This window comes from Tupaia chinensis, unplaced genomic scaffold, assembly GCF_000334495.1.
Source record: "Tupaia chinensis unplaced genomic scaffold, TupChi_1.0 Scaffold000047_1, whole genome shotgun sequence".
In the NCBI taxonomy this organism is placed as follows: domain Eukaryota; kingdom Metazoa; phylum Chordata; class Mammalia; order Scandentia; family Tupaiidae; genus Tupaia; species Tupaia belangeri.
Window position 1 is genome coordinate 4,069,711 of NW_006159505.1, and position 24,215 is coordinate 4,093,925.

General features: G+C 43.6%; 1 protein-coding gene across 1 annotated transcript in view; it reads left to right on the forward strand.

Annotated features, from left to right (window-relative positions):
- Positions 1-6,749: 6,749 nt before the first annotated feature.
- Positions 6,750-24,215, forward strand: part of NEU3 (neuraminidase 3) — an 18,951-nt gene continuing 1,485 nt past the window's right edge. The window contains exons 1-3 of the mRNA XM_006140999.3: positions 6,750-7,052; positions 13,193-13,404; positions 24,056-24,215. Coding sequence (XP_006141061.1) covers positions 6,989-7,052; positions 13,193-13,404; positions 24,056-24,215 — 436 coding nt within the window. The 5' untranslated portion in view covers positions 6,750-6,988. The remainder of the gene's footprint in view (positions 7,053-13,192; positions 13,405-24,055) is intronic.

Below are 24,215 nucleotides of genomic sequence, written 5' to 3' on the forward strand. Positions count from 1 at the left end.
AGGAGGTGAGGAAATTCTTTTAAGACCTAAAAGAGGAATTAAACCCTTTAAAAAAAAATCAAAGGAAGAAAAAAAAAAAAAAAAGAATCAAAGGGACCTGTTAGAGATGAAGGCTATAATAAAGGAAGTAAAAATTTCCCTTGAAAGTATTAAAAGCAGACTAGATCATACAGAAAATAGAATCTCAGACATAGAAGAGAAAATTGCTGGCCTAAAAAAATCTACCACAAAGACTGAGAAAATTGCCTCCCAAAATGAGAATAATATATGAGAAATACTAGATACCATCAAATGTCCAAACATCCAGATAATTGGTAACCCAGAAGGCAAAGAGACTCATAAGGGCATTGATAATCTATTCCATGAAATCCTGCAAGAAAACTTTCCAAACTTAAAGAGGTGCTCAAAAATCCAGTCCCAAGAAATACAAAGGAACCCAAATGGAATCAACCCAAGATCTTCTCCAAGACATGCCATAGCCAGATTGACCAAAACCACAAAGACAAAATACTAAGATTGGCAAGAGAAAAACAGCAAGTTTCTACAAAGGATGTCCCGTCAGGCTGACAGCAGACCTTTCATTGGAAACAATGCAAGTCAGGAAAGAATGGGAAAATATATTCAAAGTGTTAAGGGAAAAGCAATTTCAACCAAGAATACTGTACCCAGCAAGATTACCTTTCATGTGAGAAGAAAAGACAAGAACATTCTCAGATAAACAAAACCTGAAAGAATTTACCAGCACCAGACCAGATCTCCAAAAAGTTCTGAAGGGAGTGCTATATCAGGAAAACTAAATACAGTCACACAGAAATTACAGTTTCAAAAACTAAGAAAATGGCCAACTTAACCATAGAGACAAGTCTGGAGTTGAATATTATATCCCAGAATTCAGTTGGGAAGATTGAACCACTACAGAAGATAGATTAAGTACATGAGACTGAACTGGCAAAATAGCATTTTATGACTTTTGAGTAAAACATTGCTGATTTTTCTTCTAGGCTTTGTTTTCCAGTTTTAAGGATTTTTTTCCTGTCTTGAGCTGTCGATAGGTTCGTGTACCTACTATTTGAACAGAATCCTAACCTGTTTTCTGGCTTTAAGTTTTAAGCACAGTTCCTTAGCATTTCTTTACTGCTTTTCTTGAAATTACCAGCTGAACTTGCTATTGAAAGTAGTTAGATTATTTAAGAAATTGAGTGATCAATAAAATGTGGGGAAAAAAGGAATGAAAGACAACTGTAGACACCAGAGATAGTGTGAGAAGAGGGTGGGAAAGGGGAGAGGGTCAGAAATAGCGGTAAAATATATGAAACTAGAAATGGAAAATTACTGACAATAACATGCATGATTAAGCTACTATGCAGTATATTCTGGATGGGAAATCACATTTTGTATGCTGTGATGATGCTTAGGGAATGAATGTAAATTAATTAATATACAAAATGTTTCAGGAAAAAACTAAAACTTTTTCTTGAAATTAAAAAAATGCATTAAAATGCCTATTTGATAAAAAATTAATTATTTTGCAGTCATTCACTACATATCAATACAGTATACAAAATGAAAATTTCCATCCAGTATACATTGCAAATTGGCTCGATCAAGGATATTACATGTTATCATCAACAAATTATTTTCTATTTCTTGTTTCTTATATATTTTGCCCTTTCCCCTCCTTTGACTCTCTACCTCTCACCTTCTGCCACCTCCTTCCATCTCCCACACTGTCTCTGGTATGTACCGTTGTTTTCCATGCTTTTTATTTAACATTTTATTGATTCGCTAAAGAGCTTAATTAATGTAAAGATTTTCAATAGTAAGCACAGCTGATATATACATATTTATGAACACATGTCTAACTTTAGGCATAAACGCCAGTGAGTAAAGTAGCAACTTGCTGGGGCTATATAGTTTACTGCAGTCAATCAATAGGTATTAATAGGTATTTTCCTTTGAGAGGTTTTTGTTATGAGGCGTGTGTGCTCGCCAGAGAGACAGAGAGAGATAGAAAGTGAGAAATCATCACCTCCACAAGGGGGATGGCAACACCACAATCCCTTCTCCTCCATTCTCCTCTCTGGATCTTGGGCACATATGCACATGTGCCCAGTGTGAGTTTAAGCCACCAGGTCTGGGACTGAACTGTGGCCTGCTACATGGGAATCCAGCAATGTAGCCATTATGCCACCCACTGGTACCTTAATAGGTATTTTTTAAAATGCATTTTTTAATGTAAAAAGTTTTAGTTTTAATAGATCAAAATAAAAAAAGTTAAGAGAAATTTGCTTAAACTTAAAGCCAGGAAAAAGGTTAGGATTCAGTTCAAATAGTAGGTAGCTGAATCTATCAACAGTTCAAGAGAAGACAAAAATCCTTAAATACTGAGATCGAAGCATTGAAGAAAATCAGTAATGTTTTTAGTCTAAAGTCAAAAATTCTATTTCACTAGTTTGGGCTCATATGATTAATCTCTCTTCTATTGAATTTACAGTGCTACTGTGGTCTGACATTTCCATTTAAACTCTAGAAGTTAATGTTCAACTCCAGACTTGTCCCTACCATTAGGCCGGCCATTTTTTGGTTGTTTCTTGTACTCTAATTTCTGTATGTCTGACTTTAGTTTTCCTGGTATAGCACTCCCTTTTAGCACGTCTTGGAGACCTGGTCTGGTGTTGGTAAATTCTTTCAGGATTTTTTAAATCTGAGAATGTGAATGTTTGTTTCTTTTTTTTTTTTTTTTTTACCCATATGAAAGATAATCTGGCTGGGTATAGTTGAAATTGTTTTTGACTTAACACTGAATATATTTTCCCATTTTTTCCCTTGCTTGCATTGTTTCCAATAAGAGGTATGATGTTAGCCTTATGGGATATCCTTCAAAAGTAATTTGATGCGTCTCTCTTGCCAATTTTAGCTTCTTGTCTCTGTCTGTTGTTTTGGTCAATCTGGCTATGATGTGCCTCAGGAAGATCTTCTTGGATTGATTCTATGTGGGGTCCTTCGTATATCTTGGGTCATGATATTTGAATGCCTCTCTAGGTTTGGAAAGTTTTCTTGCAGTATTTCATGGAATAGATTATCAATGCCCTTAGTTTCTTCACCTTCTGGGATATCGATGATCCAAATGTTTGGGTATTTAATGGGCATTTAATGATATCTAGCATAACTTGTATGTTATTCTCATTTATGGGGGGTTATTTTCTCAGTATTTTTGGTGAATTACTCTAGGTAAGAGATTCTATCTTCTGCATCTGAGAAGATTAGACTTCTGCATGATCTAATCTGCTTTTGATGTTTTCAATGGAAGTTTGGATTTCTTGTATTACAGCCTTCATCTCTAACAATTCCATTTCTTTTTTATGATGTGAATCTGTTTTCTAGATTGTGTAAGAACTTCCTCACCTCCTGGAACTCAGTGTCTCTTCTCTCCTGCATTTTCTTGAGTTCCGTTGTCTCTATTCTTTTGCATCTCTGTTAGCTTTGTCACTACGAATATTTAAAATTCTTTATCTGACATTTCCATGAGTTCCCTTGTATTCTTTGTGGAGGAAGAGGAGTTATTCTTTTCCATTAAAGGAGAAATATTTTCTTGGTTTCTCATATTTCTTGTGCCTCAGCAGTGGTTTCTGGTCATCTGATGGATTTTAAGTTTTTTCCTATTTTTTTGGAGTTAAATCTGAGCAATGAGAGGAATGCAGAAGGAGGTGACCTGCAGTCTATAAACAGTACTGTATTTCTCCCTTTGCACAGCTGGTTCAATGAAAATTGAGGATTAACCTGACCCTAAAAATATTCAGATAGTTGGCTACTGAGCACCTAGACCTGTCTAGAAAATCAGTGTGTGGAGGCTGAACAGAAGAGCGAGAAAGGTAAAAAGAAAAGGAAAAGAAATAGAAAAAAATAAAAAAGATGAGAGAGGGGGGAAAAAAGACAAAAACAGTAAGAAAAAGACAAGAAAAAAATTTTTTGTCAAAAAATGAAAACTGCATGGCGCACTAGCGCGCTGCACAAATGGGGCTGCTCAGAACTCACATATAGATGGCTGCTGATTGGCTTATCCTGTGGGGCAGGGAGAAAGGAAAGAATTAGAAAGACAAAAGAGCAGCAGAGAGCTAAGTTAAAACAATTTTTTAAAATTAAAAATAGAGAGAGAGATGGAAAGAGACAGAATAAGTAGAGTGTTCTAACTTGTTCCTTCCTAGACAGGAGAGCAGGAGGTTGAAATCTGGGCAGAGGGTCTTCTGTGGTCAAAATCCCTGAATAGGGCCGCTCAGATCTCAAATATAGATGGCTGCTGATTGGCTTGTCCTGGCTCTTGGCTTGACTGGGCAGCAAGAGGGTGAAGTCTGGGCAGAGGGTCTTCAGGGGTTGAAATCCCAGAATGGGGCCACTCAGAACTCCTTGGCGGCTTGTTTTTTCACTTTGCTCTCTCCCTTTCTCTCTCTGTGTCTCTCTCTGGTCAAATTAAGAAATAATAATAATAAATTAAATTAAATCATTATTAAAAAATACAAACCACATCATTTTTCCCTGCAGATTTCCCATGTTATGGTTGGCTGATTGCATCCTGATGGTGTCATTTAACGTGTTTTCTACTATTTGTTTGATTTTGGGGGGTACAGGAATATGCCATAAAAAACTCTGTGTAGTTCTTATTGCATCACATCAGGAGGTCACATAATATCTGGTTTCCTTCTTTTGTGATATTATAATTATTCAGTGGGTTCAGGTGCTTTTGGCCTGACCCTTCTGTTATAAAAATTTTCACTAGTCTTTTACCTAATGGATTCAGCGGCCATTGATAATCACTTTATTGATAATTACTGTCTAGATTTATTATTTCAGTAGAGGTTGCAAAATGGTGAGATTCTATTGGGTTGTCAGAATAGTAATGACGTGTATTTTTATGTAAAAATGTATCATGACTGGGACCAGTAGGTGGCATATTGGCTATGTCATTGGACTCCCATGTAGTCACCCATGGTTCAAGTCCCAGACCTGGTGACTTAAACTCATGCCACGCATGTGTGCATGCGTATCCCCAGAGAGGAGAATGGAGGAGGAAGGATTATGGCATGGCCATCCCCCCCCCGGGGGGGGGTGATTTCTCACTTTTTGTTTCTCTGTCTCTCTTTTGTCTTTCTGGAGAGCACACATGCCCTATAGCAAAAACCGCTCAAAAAAAATAAAAATGTGTCATGACTTTTCTGACAAACCAGTAATTCTATCAGCCTTTCAACACTTACTAGCTGATTGTTTTATAAAGAACTATTCTAGGGCCGGCTGGAGGTGTGGTCATTAAGGTGTTGGATTTCCACATGATCAACAGTGGTTTGAGTCCTGGACCTAGGGGCTTGCTTTCTTGCTTTCCCTCTTTCTCTCTCTCTGATGATTAAATAATCATCATCATAAATAAAAATTTAAAAAAGAAGTAGTTGGTTACTCTGATACATAGTTTGTACAGCAAAGGCAGAATAAAAACTTGATTCTTACATTAGCAACCCCTGAGGTGACCAAAGTAACTTTGTTCTCCACATGTCAGTATGAACTCATAAATTTTAGTATACTTAATTCTTTCTGGCCATTATTCTTGCAGGTGCTCAAATTTTTACATATTTGGCCTGTGGAATTTCCTTCAGGTTGCCTCTTGTCTTCTCCTGACACCACCCCATGACTGCTGCTGATTCCTTGCTTTCTGGTAGGACAAGAGTAGTACACTAATATTGTACATTTTCTTCTCTGAATCTGAAATTGGCCACTTTTCCCCATAGAACCCTGGTTCCTTTGAGGAAGAAATAGTATTTTAAGACTATCATTTGGGCTCATTGCTGCCGGATTACTCTTTAATTTTAGGATTTTTGTTTGTTTGTTTGTTTTTGTTTTTTTTTAAATAAATACATCAGGTTGTATTCAGGTTGGCTCCTGTGTTCCTTGAGAGAAAAACACCAATCCTTTCATGAGTTCGTTTTCTTTTTCTTTTCTTCTTCCTCTTCTCCTCCTCCTCTTCCTTCTACCTCTTCTTCCTCCTCCTCATTTTTTAATGCAGAAAATATATCAAGAATTCAAACTTACAAATGTTTAAAAATTTTAACGCCTCAAATTTAGCAGTCTGTATTTCCCCTTATTGGCTTTTAACTAATTCCTTTATGTTGTACTTAGCTCCAACTGAAAGATGGTCTTTTCTCCTTTTCCGGGTGATGAGGGGTATTAGATTCTGTGACAGGAGAATGGACTCGGTACTCTGCGTCAAATATATGTATGTAAATACGTGCATATATACACAACTAGTAAACTGCATGTACTAATATTTAATTGGTAGTTTTGCAAGAGGTGTAGCCGATGCTCTGGACCGCGGGGTCCTTTTCGTAGCGTCCCCTCTGAGGCCCGGAACCTTTGTTAGAGTCTCAGGCTGTCCAGGGAAGTTTTAGGCGGTGATACCTATCAACAGATAAACCAATAGCTATAAAAAGGATTAGCACGGAGCGGGAGAGGGAAGTTTGAGGGCGGTCTGGGGGACACAGCCGTCACTGGGGGACTCCAGGAACCCTAAGGCCTGAGTTGAGTTGGACTGATCGGTGGTAAGACAGATAAGACAAGGCCGAGGCTGCTGCCGCGCGGCTGAAGGACGCAGAGGCGGGTGACGGGGGCGGGGCGACGGGCGGGGCGGAGCGAAGGGGGGCCCTGGGGGCGGGGCGAACCGGGCACCGCCCCCACGCCCTCCACACACCCCAGCGGATGCCCTCTGAGGTGTTGCAGCGGCCGGGCTCAGTATCTTGCCCTGCGCCGCCAGTTCCCTTCCTCGTACTTTTGCCCCGGTTTCGCTCCAGATCTCCCCGGGCCTTCACTTGCTGTCCCTGAGCCCTGCAGTCCGGCGGCTTGTCCCCGGGTCCAGAGTGCCTTTTTTCTCTCCACGATCTCTCCCTTCTCTCTCGCCGTCACCACAGAGGTGGTGCAGGTCCTTTTCGGCCTCAGCGTCTGAGACCTGATGGAGGAGCCCCCTGCGCCCAGCTCTGTCCTGGGAGCAACCGAAGAGCCGGGGTCCAGCGCAGGTGAGCGGGCTGGGGAGGCAGAGAGCTCCCTAAAAGTGGGGCACTGCGGCTGTGGGCACAGTCTGCACCGTGTACGCTCAGCAGATCCAGTCTTGAGACAGAGCCACCCATTCTGCTGCTCTTGGCTAGTTCTGTGTGTTTTCTTCTCACCGAAGCCAAACTCTAGCCGTGGGATTAGCACGGTAGAGATGAAAGGGAACGGAGACTGTGGGAATCCTTCCTACTAGAGAGGGGCAGCAGGAAGGGCCTGGAATCTAGGAACCTTGGTCTTGACCCAGGTATTGCTACCGAGAGGACTTTCCTAAGCTTTTCGCCTTCTGTGGGACCGAGTTTTCCCCTCCGTACCACGAGGGAGTTCACTACAGGATCTTCGCAGGCCTGACACATCGTAGGTGCTCCATAAATAGTAGTTGGTAGGAGTGAATAAATCAGCTGGGCGTTTTCCTGGGACTCACTGCATTAGTTGGAGGTTGTGCAATGACATTGTCACGAAAGCATGAGAAATGGGTGGTGTTATCTCCTTTTTGCAAGTAAGGAAACTGAGGCTCAAAGGTATAGTGATTTGCTGGTAAGTGTAGCTAAGTCAGACCACAGAGTCCATCCTGTGTCACACCATCCCCTAGAAAGAAAGCAGATAGGGCTTGCGGGGAAGGTGATTAAATGGTGCAACAAGTTGTCACTTGAATAGTCTGCTTACAATGAAGGACTCCAAAGCAGATTTATGTCTGATGCTTCTCTACCTCTGGTTCCCAGCACATGGTCGGTATACAATAGCTTGGGTGTCAGTGCCAGAGTGGCCGTCTGTGTCACCACTGTCACCACCGTGACCGCATAATCTTTATACAAATGAATGAGGATGACTTTAATTGTTTTAGGGATAGCTGAACCACAGGTGAAATGGAAGACCCCCAAATTTATAGCAATTGAAGGTTTCTATCGTGCCTTCAAGTTTATGAAATATGTTTCATGGTTCTTCGTATTGATCCTCTGAGGTAGATACTATTATTCATATTTTACAGGCAAAGAATCGATGGCCTAGGGAGGTTGAGTGACCAGTGCAAGGTCACCTGGACATGAGTCCAGTCTATATGGCGAGTTGTGCTTCTCTTTTGATGACCTCTGCACTTCCTCTCCCTTTCCTTTTTCCGAGTTCTTCCATCCCACTCCATGCCTATCCTGTGCTCCGTTCTTCTTAGCATCCAGAGACTCCTTGTTGAGGTGTTAACTAATAGTCACGTGTTGGTTAACAACTAATAGTATTGATATGACTCATAATTAAAGTCTTACCTTAGTTAAAGTATACTTTTCCCCAGAGGTAAAGAAGGATTTAAATGCTTTTAAGAAGGGAGTTATCGGGACCAGCAGGTGGCATGGTGGTTAAGGTGCTGGACACTCCCACATGGCCGACCGCGGTTCAAGTACCGGACCTGGTGGCTTGCTTTCTCACTTCCCCTCTCTCTCTCTGTGTATCTCTCTCTGGTCAAATTAAAATAAATGAATGAATAAATAAAATTAAATGAATAATTATTAAAAAAAAGAAGGGAGTTATCATCATCATCATCACCATCATCATGATCCCCTGGATTTAAAGGGATAAAACTAGAATATGCAGTGGTTGGTTGTCTAAAAATAATTGTCACATGTGTTGTGCTTATACTATGTTATAGGCCTTATAACACTTACTAAACTTAAGCTTTTTAATTCTTCCAACCCACTCTACTGAATTTTATGGGTGAGGATGCTGATGCAAAGACAAGTCAAATAACAGGCCCAAGATCTTGTAGTCCTGTCCTGGCCCAAATTCTGTGTTTGTAATGATTACAGCAGCCTGGCTCAAGAACAGATATGTACTTAGAAGAAAGTAGGACTTCCCTGGCAGCAGAGCCTGATGAGTGTGTGGCGGGAGGAGGTGTGCTCTAGTATTGAGGGAGGAAAGCAATGTACCCTTGCCTGTCTGACTCTACTGCTGAGAGCCCAGGACCTGAGTGAGGGGATGCCTTTCTTCAGGTCTCAGCGAGGCCACCTCTTCCACTCCTCTCTGAGAGGGAGCCATCTTTTTTTTTATTTGTTTGTCTTTTGTTCTCTCTCCTTTTATATCATTCATGGATAGAGTATGCATGTGGGAGCAAAAAGGAGGGTGAGAGGGAGAGGTAGAGATGAATGCCCTTTATAGAGTCATTATCACAGAGCCAACCTTCTCTTCCTGAAGTTAGAAACAAGTGGCTAAATGAAGCATTCCTGTGCTACTGATGAAAGTCTGTCTGGATTGTCACTAGGAGACTTGTCGTGCAGAGCAGCAGTGAAGGGAAAGGGAGTTTTGGAAGGGGAGCGAGAGGGAGGGAGAGTTTAAGCACGACTTAATAAAGGTTCGATTCACGTTTGTCAGCTGCCCAAGCAATTACAGCCAATCTGTGCTCTAGCCCACGGAAGGAGGACAGCACTCAGGTTTGCCTATCAAGTTACTTTAATCGCACAGGGAAAAGGGGGGCTTACAAGTCACGATGGGATGAGCTGCACAGTGTCCTATGCTAAGCGCGGCGATGGGAGTGTGGTCAGCAAGGGCTAGAGGGAGGTCGAGTGCTGAGTCCACTGGGCATCTACGACACAAAGGCGGCGAGCTGGGGATGAGCTCCATGAAAATCTTAGAGTGTAATGGTGGCAGTGGCCACAAGATGACCAAGGGCGAGTGAGGAGGAAGTACACCTGGCGATCCTAGATTACGGAGGTCAGGGCTAGTGGCCGACAACGGAGCATCAAAGACAGCAGAGCGGAGGGCCGTTAGGGCGAGGAGGAGGCCATATGCAAACCTGACAGGGCCTCTGGCTGCAAGGGAGATCTCAGATGCAGCGAGACGGGATCTGGCCCAAGGGGAGGACAGAGTCGATGAGCTGGGCTCAAGCTCCTCTTTTTATGTCTAATTTTGGCAGGCTCATGGTCACTTGACAAAACAGAGTATTTTACATGTAAGTCTATGGGATTTGGTCAGAACAAAGTGGGATATTTTTGCTCGTCATGGAGGAGTGGGGTGGAGCATAGACCATGCTCACGTCCCTCGTCCCTCGTGTTATCTGTCAGCATGTGGCTAGTCTGCTATCAGTGATAAGCACTAGGGGGTTGGCTGAGTGTCGAATTTCCAGGAACTTGACTAATGCCAGGCTGAATGTACTACAAAATGGAGTCAGGTATGCTCTCAGTACGCAGTGTTACAATCAAACATTTTCTTCACAGCAAACTACTAACTTAGCCATTAAACAATATATATCAAGTGTAACAATTCTTCACAGCAAGTAAAACAACATATTAGGTATAACAAGGCTGTAGCCAAAAGCGATACAATTTTGCCCTGTAGTGAATTGCCCAGAAAGCTCTGTGAGAGACCAGTCTGAATGATCATGCCATTCCTCTGTCAAAAGTGCTTGAGTGGCCCCCGTCTGTGGGATCAACACCTTAACAAGGTCTCAGAGCCTCCCAGGATCTGGACTCTGCTGACTCCTTCGGTTCCATTTCTATTCCACCTCACTGTTGTAGGACCGGACTACTGTGAGTCCTCACTGCTCGTTATGTTTTTGTTGCCTATTTTCATATCCACTCCCTCTGCCCTTCTCCTTTTCATTGTCAGTTGACTAACTCCCTATTCATTCCTTAAGCTCCAGCTCACTCATTCATTCAGTCAGTCAGTCATCAAGTATTTGTTGAGTGCCTGTCATGTGCCAGGCGTGGTTCTAGGTGTGGAGGTGGGGTCGTGTGCCGGATCCATACTGGTGAACTGGGCGAATGAAGGAGTGGCACAGAGGATAAAGAAAGAGACAGACACAAAAGTATGGGAAGGGGGTCCTCAGAACCTCAAGGGTGAGAGCCCAGATGCTTTATTTTACAGACAGTTTAAGCTATCGTAAAGGGAGTCGGGTGAATGTTCTGTCTGCTATGTGAGGAACAGCAAGCTCTTAAAGAAAGATTAACTCTTGGAGGCCATTACTGTTATCTGGGACACATAATCCTTACGGTTCCTGGCGGGGACCTTGCATAGATTCTTTCCTGTTGGGTCTGTCTTGAGCTTCATGATCCGCATAGTTTTCCACACTGATCTCAGGCCAGTGTTCTGGATTTCGTGCTCTCAGCACTGTCCCAACTGGTTGCTTTGCAATGTGTTTCCGCCTTCGATCTTTTTTTTTTTAAATAATTATTTTATTTAACTTTATTTATTATTATCATTGTTATTTTCCAGTTTGATCAGAGAGAGACAGAGAGAGAGAGAGGAAGTGAGAAAGCAAGCCACCAGGTCCGAGACTTGAACCATGGTCGGCCATGTGAGAGTCCAGAGCCCTTAACCACCATGCCACTTGCCAGCCCCCCGCCCCTGCCTTCAATCTTATTGTTCTCTCAGTTACATCTTTATTCTATCATATGGTTGACAGTAGCAGTGAGTAAAACAATGTCCTTGCCCTTTACAGCACTTCGATTTGGTAGTATGTATAACCCAAGTGTGATATATGAGACAGTGAAGGGTGATGAGTGAGGATTGAGCGGGGAAAGGGAGTGACCAGGGAAGGCCTTGCTGGTTCCGTGTTCGAACTGAGCTGAAGAGGTGGGAGAGAGCTGCTGGCCACCTGAGAGCGTGTTCAGGCAGAGCGCGTGACTGCGTGAGGCAGGAGCTCACTTCTTACCCCTTCAAATCTCTGAGGCCTTGGTCCGGACAGATGCCCTCATCTGTTTTCTTCCTTGCCCTTGTGTTGACCTCTAAAGTAGCACTTACTACATCATACTGGAATTGTCCATGCCTGGAGCTGGGGGGTGTGTCCATTTGCCTCACACAGATGCGGGTTTCCTGAGATCAGGATCCTCTGATTCATCTGCTTCCTCAGCACCTAGCTTATGGCCTGGCACAGAGTAGGCAACCAGAAATATTTATTGAATTAAGAAAGAGCTTCCAAGAGTAGTTCTTACAGCTTGATAATTTTTACAAATGGTTTATAAGGTAGGGCTTGGATGACAGACGGTTTGTGGAAGAAGTCATTCTAAGCTTGGTTGTCTGTCTGGTGTGGTACCATTCGGGGGCCTCTGGGAAGCGAAACTTGGTTATCTTTGAGAAGAGTATTTGGAGACTTGCATTGTCAGCATTGTGGTGGGGCTAACTAACCTGTAACATGGTGGGTAAATAAAGCCCTTAGAGCCGAATTTGAAAGAAAGTAAATGAGACCTCCAGGGACCTGGAAAGTAAGAGGGAACAGACAACCAGAGTAGTTAGCCCCTTAACCTGCTCTCAGGTGCCTGGTTTGCTAGTCATCTTTACCCAGAAACTTGGACGTTTATAGACCTTCTGATAAAGCAAATGAAGCAACAGGTCCACATGAGTAGACTCTAGTTGAAATTGAGATTCCCCACATGAAGGTAAATTCCTAGGAGCTCTACACCCAGTGTAGGGTGTACACACTGAATAGGGTGAACTAGGAAAACATATCCTCCCTACTGATATGGAGATGACAGAGAAGATTGCCTTGTAGTCTTGGTTCTGATACAGGGAACAACTTTCCTAGAGAATTATTTATTTATTTTTAAAAAGAATTATTTATTTAATTTTATTATTTTTTTAATTTGCTATAGAGCATGTGCACTCATCAGAGAGAGAGAGAGAAAGAGAAGTAGAGAGAAAGTGAGAAAGCAAGCTACTAGGTCCAAGACTTGCACCATGGTCAACCTGTGTGAGTCCAGCATCCCAACCATTACACTACCTGCTGGCCCGTTCCTAGAGAATTCTTAACCACAGGCATATGGATTTGGGTTAACATGGATCATATCCGAATGGCTAGAAGGTCCAACCAGGAAATGGGCATTGAAAACCATCCTAGGCTGGTAATACCCTAGGATACTTGGCAGAAGCAAGTGCAGATCCTCTGTATAGGGATTCACACTTGACACGGGCCTCATAGGATTCCCAGAATCCAGAGAATAGATCATTAAATAAAGATGCGTATTGCTTGCTTTGTGCTGTTGGGACTGTGATGGTCCCTTTGTATAAACACATGAGCATTTGAATACACCTCTGCCTCCCTCTGCTCTCCAAAATGGAATGATGGGGCAGAACTTGTGTGCAGGCCAGCATCTGCGATGGACACACATTAAGCTGTCTCCTCTCCTTGCAGAGGTCATGGAAGAAGTGACACCATGCTCCGTCAACTACCCTCTGTTCCAGCAAGAAGACAAGAGAGGCATTACCTACCGGATCCCAGCCCTGCTCTACGTGCCCCCTGCACACACCTTCCTGGCCTTTGCTGAGAAGCGGTCCACCAGCAAGGATGAGGATGCTCTCTACCTGGTGCTGAGGCGAGGACTGAGGACAGGGCATTCAGTACAGGTGACTCCTCATCCCAGAGCTGGGCCTGGGCCTCAGTTTCTCTCCATGGAGCTTCCAAGCACTTCGGTGTCTATGCCTTTTCTCAGTAGTGCAGAAAAGGTTGTGTGAGGAAAGGAGAAGGGAAAAAGTAGACACAATGTCTCTCTCTGAGTGCTTATTGTGTGCCAGAGGACATTGTATCCTCACAGCCACTGTGTCATAGTTACTGTTGTCAGTCACACTTTACAGGTGAGAAACAGAGGCTCTGAGGGGTTGCCATGTGCTCAGGTTCATGAGCTATAACTGCAGTGGGAGGAGGCTTCAAAGTCAGTCTCTGACCCGATGAGTCTCCATGGTTCCTTTAGATGCAGCGGACTTGTGGTACACTTTTCATCCGTATTCCCATTAAGCCTGGCGAATCACCCAGGAAGGAAGCACAGTTAGTCCAGGGCTGATGTGCGGTCCTGGAGACAAGGCTTGTTCAGTAGATGACAGAGCGTGAACTAACAGTGACATCCATTATACGACTAAATGCTTAATGTAAGGTACATATTAGTCCCATTTTATAGGAGGAAATGGCCAGAATTAAAGTGACTGGGGCACACATCTAATAAGTGACAGAACTGGAGTTGGAGCCCTTGTCCTTAAGTAGTACTTTTTTTTTTTAAAGAATTATTTCTTGGGACTAGCACATGGCATAATGGTTACATTGCTGGACTTCCACATGGCCAACCGTGGTTCGGGTCCTCAGCTGGGAGGGTTGAAACACACACTCGGTGCATGTGCATGCATGCCCAAAATCCTGAGAGGAGAATGGAAAAGGGATTGTGGCATGGCCATCACCCCTGAATGGTGATTTCTTGCTCTCTGTCTTTCTGTTCCTCTCTCTGACTCTCCGGCAAGCACATGCGCCCTATAGCAAAAATCCCTCTCTAAAAAAAAAAGGAAGAAAGAAAAAAGGAATTATTTATTTAACTTTATTTATTATTATTATATTAAATTTACTATAGGGCACATGCACTCACTAGAGAGAGACAGAGTGAAAAAGAGAGAGAGAGGGAAAGTGAGAAAGCAAGTCTCCAGACCTGGAACTTGAACTGTGGTCAGCTCTAACCACCATGTTACCTTCTGGCCCCAAGTAGCACATTTTTACTGTATCTTATTTTTTTAAAGAAAGATTTTTGCTATAGATGTTAGCACTTGTGTTCCCTGGAGAGACAGAGAGAGAGAGAGACAGAAAGTGAGAAATCACCCCCCAGGGAGACAGCCATACTGTAATCCTCCTCTGTTCTCCTCTCAGGATTTCTGGGCATATATGCGCATGTGCCCAGCGTGAGTTTTAAGTCACCAGGTCCAGGACTTGAATTGCGGTCAACTATGTGGGAGTCCATTACTCCATTTGCTGGTCCCCCATTTTTACTGTATCTTAGCAGGTAAAGAATGGTTACTGCTCCTGTGTCTGGAAATGACAGGGTTATTTCAGAACCTACATATGGGGTCTTTAAAAAGCTCATGTATGGGGACCAGCAGTTAGCGTAATGGCTACGTCGCTGGACTCCCGTGTAGTCGACCGCGGTTCAAGTCCCGGACCTGGTGGCTTAGACTCAAGCTGCGCGTGTGTGCATGCGTGCCCAGGATCCCGAGAAGAGAATGGAGGAGAAGGGATTGTGGCATGACCATCCCCCCCCCGGGGGGGGGTGTTTCTACGTTGCTTTGGTCTCTCTCTCTCTTTCTGGCAAGCACACGTGCCCTATAGCAAAAAACCTTTCCAAAAAAAAAAAAAGTTCGTGTATGAAAAAAACTGTAGATTTCAATTTTTTTGCACCAAAAAACCCCTAATATTTCAGTCCTATTTTTCTGTGAACTTGTTGAAGTCCCCTCATGTATGTTTGTCTGTGTGTTTAAAATAAAACCCAAAGGATAGAGTTTATGTAAGAGGATAGTTGAATATACAGGAAAAAATACTTTGATGAGAAAAGTTCTTTTCATTTTTCATGGACTTGTTTCTCTCTCTTTTTTTTTTTTTGAAGAGGTTTTTGCTATAGGGCGTGTACACTTGCCACAAAGACAGAGAAACAGAAAGCAAGAAATCACCCCCCAGAGAGGATGGCCATGCCGGCAGTCCCTTCTCCTCCACCCTCCTCCTGGCATGAGTTTAAGCCACTGAGTCTGGGACTTGAACCGCGGTCGACTACATGGAAGTCCAGCGACATAGTCATTACACCAACTGCTGGTCCTGATATTTTTCTCTTACAAATGAATCTTAAAAACAGTTGGTCAAAAGCCAATATAATAAAATACAAAATCCAGTTTATAATTGACCATTTATCAAACTCCAAAGAGATGGGAATGACCTCGACTTGATCAAATCTCTCTGAGAAACCTACAGCAAATGTCCTGTGTGATGTTGAAAATGTTTAAAATATCTTCCTTCCCAGAAAGGGAAGGGAAGGAAGCTGCTATGCAGTGACTTATTTGAAAAGTCGTTTAACTACTTCCTGTGCCTCTGCTGCTGGGCCTCTCCTTGGTTCCATAAACGCCCCGTGCCTACTGTTTGATTCCTCGAATTTCCTTTGATCCACTTTTTCCTTCATCCGTTTCAGATTTTACATTCTATTTCTGTTTATTCTGTGGTTCCCAGTACACATACTTAAAAATGTCTGGGTCTCGAGTGTCCCTGCTCTCCCTGAGCATCTGCAGCAGCTCCAGGAATGCATCAAGAATGTTGGTGACTTAGCTCCTGCACGCCACCTTTCCCCACATGTCTGTGTCAGAGCCTTCTGAAGTTTCAATTCCAGGTTATTCACCTTTCTTTCAGAATCATACTTATTTTCTCATATGTTGCTCTCATCCAAGGGTCCTCTTCCTCTTGGTAGGACTCCCACGTTAGATGGGCCGACTCTGGAGCTGTGCTCGGTGTGCCCATGTGGCTTATCATGAGCGGCAGGGCAGCGCCATCTAGTTTGTTTATTCCTCCATCCTAGCTACTCCATGAGGTAAACCACCCATCCAATACCAGCATGATTCCAGCTGCCCTCTTCTTCACCCCATGTATCTCTACTTGGCTTTTTCTGTAAGTACATCATCATTTCAGGGATATAACTTATCTCTCTCAGGGTATTAATTATACTCTTTAACCATCTATCAGGGGGCCTGGCAGGAGGCATGGTGATTAAAGGGCTGGACTCCCACATGGCCGACTGTGGTTCAAGTCCTGGACCTTGTGACTTGCTTTCTCACTTTCCCTTTCTGTCTGTCCCTTTCTGGTCCAATAAAAATAAATAAGATTAAATAAATAATTATTAAAAAAAAAAACCTATCAGGGTCCAGCAGGTAGTGTAGCAGTTAAGGTGCTGGACTCCGACATGGCTGACCGCAGTTTGAGTCCAAGAAGGGTGGTTTGAAAATCATGGCAGGTGCATGTGCATGCATGCCCCAAATCCAGAGATGAGAATGGGGGAGAAGGGATTGCGGTGTGGCCATCTCCCCGGGAGGTGATTTACCACTTTCCATCTCTCTCTGTCTCTCTCTGATGAATGCATGCATGGCAAAAACCTGAAAAAATAAAAAGCCTATTGGTTCTATTAGTTTTATTTCCTTGGAGGTAACTTTCCTTGATATTCTCTTTGGTTGTATCCTTTTTCCTAAAATGTTTCATATTTGTGTATCTAGGGAGGGAAAAATGTTGATGGGAGAAGACAGGGAGGCCACTGATTTTTTTTTTTTTCCTTTTTCTTTGTGGCTACAGGGCATGTGTGCTCAGCAGAGAGAGAGAAAGTGAGAAATCACCCCCTAGGGGAGATGGCCATGCTGCAGTCCCTTCTCCCAGTCTCCTATCAGGATTTTAGGCATGCACACGCACACACAAGCCCAGCGTGATTTCCAAGCGGGTCAGTCTGGGACTCTAACCACACAATCAGCTATGTGGGATCCAGCACTCTAACCTCCATGCCACCTGCTGGCTTGGCTGCTGATTTAACAAGCATTGAGGAACTCTGCACATGTGTATCTCTAACAAAGCATAAAAACTGGAGACAAGAGGAGTGTCAGAAGATGAAAAATGATCTGCTAGGATCCTGGGGGAAGGGCTTGGAGGCTCTACTGACCATACGAAGTAGAGGCTGGGCTTGGTGTGGATGAGGCAGAGTGGGACAGAAAAGAGGCTTGAGTTTGGGGTTGGGGGGAAAGCAATGTTTAACAAAAGCCCAGGTTGGATAAACGGAGGCTATAGCAAGTGACCAAGAGTCAGAATCCCAGGCCAGCCTGAAGATGCCACATGTGCAGGCACCCAAGAGCCTGAGGAGCTGGGCTGGGGGTGGGGGTGATCAAGGCGCAGATCTCTGCTGAGGGTGCTTTCTCTCTTTTGCTCTCTCTCATGCACATGCGCCCTATTATAAAAATACAATAATAATCATAATAAAAACCATGGTGGTGGGAGGAACGGGCCAGCTTGGCTTCTCATTCTATGTAGGGGTCTGGATTTTCATGGTTATCTGTCTAGATATACAAATCTGGTTCCAACAAGTGTCCTGGCCACTCAGGGAGATCCAGTTCCCAGTGGAAGCCTGACTCGCTGTGGCAGAGGCCTCGTTCTGTGCCCCAGCTCCTTCTCCCAGGGTGGGCTGTTTATGCAGGACCAACTGGCTCAGTGTGAACTGAAAACCATTTTTTCTTAACCGTTGCTGCCCTCTCTCCCAGAGTTGACCGAAACAAGGATCAAATGAGACAATGGTTTTGAGAGTCTTTTGTAAAAAATACTTAACTCTATCCGTGTCTGCATCTTTATAAAGAGTACTTTTGTCCCCCTAACCTGCCCTACTTTTCTACCTACAGATGTCTGAAAGCGCCCATTGAAGCTTCGCATCCATAGCTGATGTCTGGCTCTGCTGTCGCAGATACTAGTCTGCGGAGCGTGGGCCTGGCCAGCAACCCCATCCTTGCTTTTGATGATACTGGCTCACATTCCTCTGGGTTTTTTTTTTTTTTTCTTTTATTTTTGGAGAGGTTTTTGCTATAGGGCGCATGTGCTCGCCAGACAGACAGAGAGAGACAGAGAGACAGAAAGTGAGAAATCACCCCCCACCTCTGGGGTGTTTTTAGCTTTGGGGAGTTCACAGTCCCTACGCTTCCACCTTACCTCGTCATGAGGCTTCCCCCTGGTTTCCCAGGACCAGCCTTCTGCTTGTGTAACTGGCTCCCCATAGGCACAGCCCTGCAGCCCGGCAGAGCTGGCTCTTCCTTCCTCTAGGATGGACGCCGGCGGAGGTCACATCGCCCTGCCTTCCATCATAGACAGTGGGTGCCTAGGCTTTTTTTTTTTTTTTTTCCTTATTGCCGAGGGTGTGTACATCACCAGAGAGAAAGAGAGAACGTACCCCTCTGTTGGGTGCTTCTTCCTCCTTTTGACCATTCCATCAGGATTTTGGGCACACACATGTATGTGCCTGATATGTTTTTTCAGCTGGTGGGGCCAGTATTCAAACCATGATGGTTATGTGAGATCTGGCTCTGTAGGCACCGCGGGTAACCACTGCACCAGGGGGTGACCCTAACCAGTCTTTGTCCGATCACACCTGTCGCATAACCTCACTATCTAGTAGTCACACACATATACAAACTTGTCCATTTCAACTCATTCTCCCTTCTTTTTATTTCTATTTACTTGCATTCTCTGATAACTCATTCTCCCTTCTCTTTATTTATTTGTATTTTCTGATTTATAGAACGTCAGAATATGGACGTTTAGAAGACTCCTCAGCCTGGCTTCCTTCCCAGTATGGTATCCTCTGTATTTTGTCGGGAGCTACGAATAGCTTAGTGGTTACGAGCATGGCTTTGGAGTCAGTCGCGACCTCCATTTATTGGCTGAGTGACTTTGGATACTTGCCTCTTCTCAGTTTCATCATGTGCAACATGAAGTTAATAATAGAAGTTACTCTGTAAGAATGCAACATTAGTCATTTTCCATAAGGGTCTACTCACACAGCTCTTCAAATGACATACTCAATCCTGCAGCAGCTTTTAAGGTTTTTCTGTTTTTTTTTTTAAAAGAATTATTTTATTTTATTTATTACCATCATTATTTGATTAATTTGACAAGAGAGAGACAGAGTGAGAGAGAAAGGGAAGGTAGGAAAGCAAGCCCCCAGGTCCAGGACTCAAACCATGGTCGGCCATGTGAGAGTCCAGCACTTTAATCACCATGCCACCTGCTGCCCGCCCTTGTTCTTGAGAGAGAGTGAGATGATCTCTACCTCTCTGTATTTACCTTTGGTCTTGTTCTGCTCCTTGGGGCCGTCAGTCTATAGGTAATACAGATAAAACTCCTTTTTTAGAGAACTACTCTTTGAAGTACCTGGAAGCAGTGTTCATGACCTCTGAGTTTTCTATTTTCTGGGCTAAATGCTTCAGTTCTCTTAGTGGAGTGTGTGCTCTTCAGAGACAGAGAGGGAGAAAGAGAAATTACCCACTTTCCCATGGGGAATGGCCATGCCACAATGCTTTCTTCTCCATTTCTCCATCCTGTTGAGATTTGAGGCATGCACATACACATACCTGGAATGTTTTTCAAGCTACTTGGGTTTGGGACTTGAACCATGAGGTTGGCCATGTGGAATCTGGCTGCCTTAACCACCAGGCCATGGGCTGGCCCTGTGTCCTTTTTCAAAGTGTGATTCTCAGAAATGAACTTAGGACTCCAAGGGTAAACTGATCAACTCAGTAATGAGATGGGCTTTCCTATCTTGTATCTTTTTTTTTTTTTTTAAGATTTATTTATTTATTTATTTAATTCTATTTGTTATTATTTTTTAATTTCACCAGTCAGGAACACACAGAGAGAGAGAGCAGGGGGAAGAGAAAGCGAGAAAGCAAGCAGCCAGGTCCAGGACTCAAACCGTGGTCCGTCATGTGGGAATCCAGTGCCTCTATCCACCACGCCACCTGCCGGCCCCTTTTTAATTTTTAAAAAAGATTTATTTATGTATTTAATTCCATTTGTTATCCTATCTTGTATCCTTTTTTGCTCAGCCTAAGGTACAATTGCTTCTTGAGCCAATGCATAACACAATTGAGGAGTAAATCTTTTTTCAAGTTTGTTTATTCACTTCTCCCACGAGAGAGAAGGACACAGAGAAAGAGAGAGAGACCTATGGTTGGTATTGCTCTCAGATCCTATGATCTGAGCCTCACTAAATCGGTTTTTCCCATTCATGCAGGAATTAAATTCTAAAAAGCTTATAATTTGTTTTGGATAGTATATTCATGTGGCTGAAAACTAAAAACAGTATAAAAAGGCATAGCTCCATTCCTTTATCTACCTCCTATAGGCAGTCCCGGTTGTTTTTTATGATCCTCCAGGGTCTCTTCACACAGAAGCAAAGGAAAGCAAGCATATTTAATATTCCTTTAAACCAACTTTCTTTTTAAATTAAAAAAAAAGAACTATTTTATTTATTTATTTATTTATTTATTTATTTATTTATTTATTTATTTTAATTTGACCAGAGTGGGACAGAGTGAGAGAGAGAGGGAGAGAGAAAGTGAGAAAACAAGCCGCCAGGTCTGGAACTCAAATCGTAGTCGGCCATGTGGGAGTCCACTGCCCTTAACCAACCATGCCACCTGCTGGCACCCTTTCTTTTTAAATTTTTAAAAATTTCTTCTGTGGGGCAGAAAGACAGAGACATAGAGACAGACAAAGACAGTACCCCTAACAGTGTCTTTTTGCTATGATTCACCCCCGCCACAGCCAGGTCTGAATCATGGGCACGCATGTGCCTATTGTACTCAGGGAGGTCTGTGGACATGAACCTAGGACCTTCTCATGTGGGCCAGCCTCAAAGAACATGTTTTTACCACTGCATCACTGTCCTGCTCCCAGGAGCTTTTTCTTTTTCTCTCTTTAAAGTTTTACATTTATTTTTATTCATGATGCAGGGACTGTTTGTACATATACAAGAGAGAAAGAAGCACTGACCACATGGTCTCATCACTCTGTGATCCCCTTACTCCAGCCCTCTGGCTTGTCAGGATCTTGGGCGTGTGTACCCAGTGCATTTCAGGTTGACGGGCCTGGCGATGTGCAACCATGGTTTACCATGTAGCCTCTAGCAATGAAGTCTGGTATGTTAAAGACTGTGCTGTCTAGGCCGAACCTAAACTTTTCTTAGTGTGAAATGGTAACACACCTGCAGGAAACAGAAAACACACGTAAATGCAACATGTCCAAATCATGAATGTCAGCACAGTGAATTATGACCAAGCCAACACTTGTGGACCCGCTACTTGCGAAACTCATTACTAGTATCCCAAGAAAGAGGATGTTGCTAGCACCTAAGTTTTTCTTATGGCCCCTGTCTTCTTCTCCAAAGTAATCACTATACTGATTTACAGCTCTAGAGTATGGTTTTGCTTGTTTTAAAATTTTATTTATTATTATTATTTTTTTAATGTTTTGCCATAGGTACGTGTGCTCAGCAGAGACAGAGACAGTGAGAGGGAAAGTGAGAAATCAACTCCTGGGGTCAATGGCTACACCACAATCCCTTCTCCTCCATTCTCCCTCCTGAATCTTGAACACACATGCACACAGGCCCAGCAAGATGTTCAAGCCATCAGGTCTGGGACTCAAACTGCAGTCAGCCATATGAAAGTCCAGTGACATAACCACTACACCATCTGCTGTCCCCTGGGTTTTCTCTTCAAGAATGAGTAGGAATCTCCTGTTGAGGAAAAAGGACTTGAAATAACCAGCCAACTTCTCTCAATGAACTCTCATTTATAAACTAATTAGTTCATTATTGCCAGAGGATGTATGAGCTTGCCGAGAGAGAGAGAGAGAGAGAGAGAGGGAGAGGGAGAGGGAGAGGGAGAGAGAGAGAGAAAGCACTTCGCGACAGAGAATGGTCAAACCATAGTCCTTTTCCTTCCATTTCTTCTTCCTGCCAGGATTTTGTACCAGGTGTGTTTCTCGAGCCATTGGAGCCAGGATTCCACCTGCAGGTGGCCATGTGGGGTCTGGTCGCCTTAACTGTTGCACTGCAGGGTCAGCCTTGAACTCTTATTTCTTAATTCTTCATTGCCTTGTTTGTTCTCTGCTGCTTTCAAACACATTTTTGTCTGGTTTTAATATTTAATCTACATTTTTTTAGTTACCAGGAGAGGATTGGTCTAATTACAGGTACTATTTTTTTTTTAGAGGTTTTTACTATAGGGCGCATACACTCACTGGAGAGAGCAAGAGAGACAAGACAGTGAGAGGAAAAGTAAAAAATCACCCCCCGGGGGGATGGCCACACCACAGTCCCTCCTCCATTCTCCTCCCCGGATCTTGGGCCCACATGCACACTGCCTGGCATGAGTTTCAAGCTACTGGGTCCAAGACTCGAACGGCAGTTGGCCATGTAGGAGTCCAGTGACACACCCGCTATACCATCTGCTGGCCCCTACAGGTGCTTCTTGATTTGTGATGGGGCTACATCCAGATAAACCTATCACAAATTTCAAATATCGTAAGTCGAAAATGCGTTTAATTCACCTAACTACTGAACATCACCGTTTAGCCTCACCTACACTAAATGTGCTCAGAACACGTCTATTAGCCTGCACCTGAGCAGAGCCGCATCCACGCTGGCAGTGCAGTCCACTGGAGAGTATGGATGGCCACTCTCATGACTGCATGGCTAGCTGCCACTGGCCAGCGTCCTGCAGGGGCCTCGTACCAGGTATCACTAGCCCAGAAAAGGCCAAAATTCAAAGTGTGGTTTCTACTGCATGAGTACCATTTCTACAGCATTGTAAAGTAGAAAAATCGCAAGTCGAACCATAGGAAGTCAGGGACAGCCTGTACTTGTTTACTGTAGCCAGGAGTCCCTTTCTTCCACATTTTGAAACTCATGCCAGGTGCGGATGCGTGAGTGCCCAAGATCCCAAGAGGAGAATGGAGGGAAGGGATTGTAGAGTGGCCGTTCCCCTGGGGGGTGATTTCTCACTTCCTCTCTCTCTGTGTCTCCAACAAGCACACACACCCTATAGCAAAAATCTCTTTAAAAAAGGCAAACAAAAACAAAGGAAAAGGAAAAACAAAATGCTCTTTCTTTGCCTAAAGCTTTCCTCTTATCCTGCCTTACTTTTCTTTTTCCTTTTCTTTTTCCATTTCTCCTTCCCATTCTCTCTCCCTTCCTCCTTCCTTTTCACCCTCCTTCCTTTCTTCCTGTGTAAAAGTACCAATACTTAGCTCCTGTCATGTGTCAGGCGCTGGAGATACAAGATGAGTATAATTTAAAAGAATTAGCCTAGAAAGAGATATAGTTACAAAAAACCCCAATGTTATAAGCGTAATGACTTATTCGTGAGGAGAGGGAATTATATGGAGGGCTTCACAAAGGAGGTGACTTTGGAGTTAGGTACTGGAGGATGATTTGGAAGTCTAGGTAAATCAAGGAAAAGCATTCCCCATAGAGGGACAACATAAACAGGATCAGCATCGTCTCTTTCTAGCTTAAGAAGCCACCCTAGGCTATCTGAGAATTTAGTAAATACTTGAGCCTTATGATTCTGTAGGTTTCGGTATCATTTACTTCTCGTTTATGAAAAGTACTAATGCTTTTAATGCACCTCACACCTTCCTGCTAGTGTCACACTCCACACTCTTTTCCTTCTCCTTGTCTAGTGGGGGCCTATGAAGCCACTGATGGAAGCCACGTTGCCTGGGCATCGGACCATGAACCCTTGTCCCGTGTGGGAGCGGAAGAGTGGCCACGTGTTCCTGTTCTTCATCTGTGTGCAGGACCATGTCACTGAGCGTCAACAGATAGTATCCGGCAGGAATG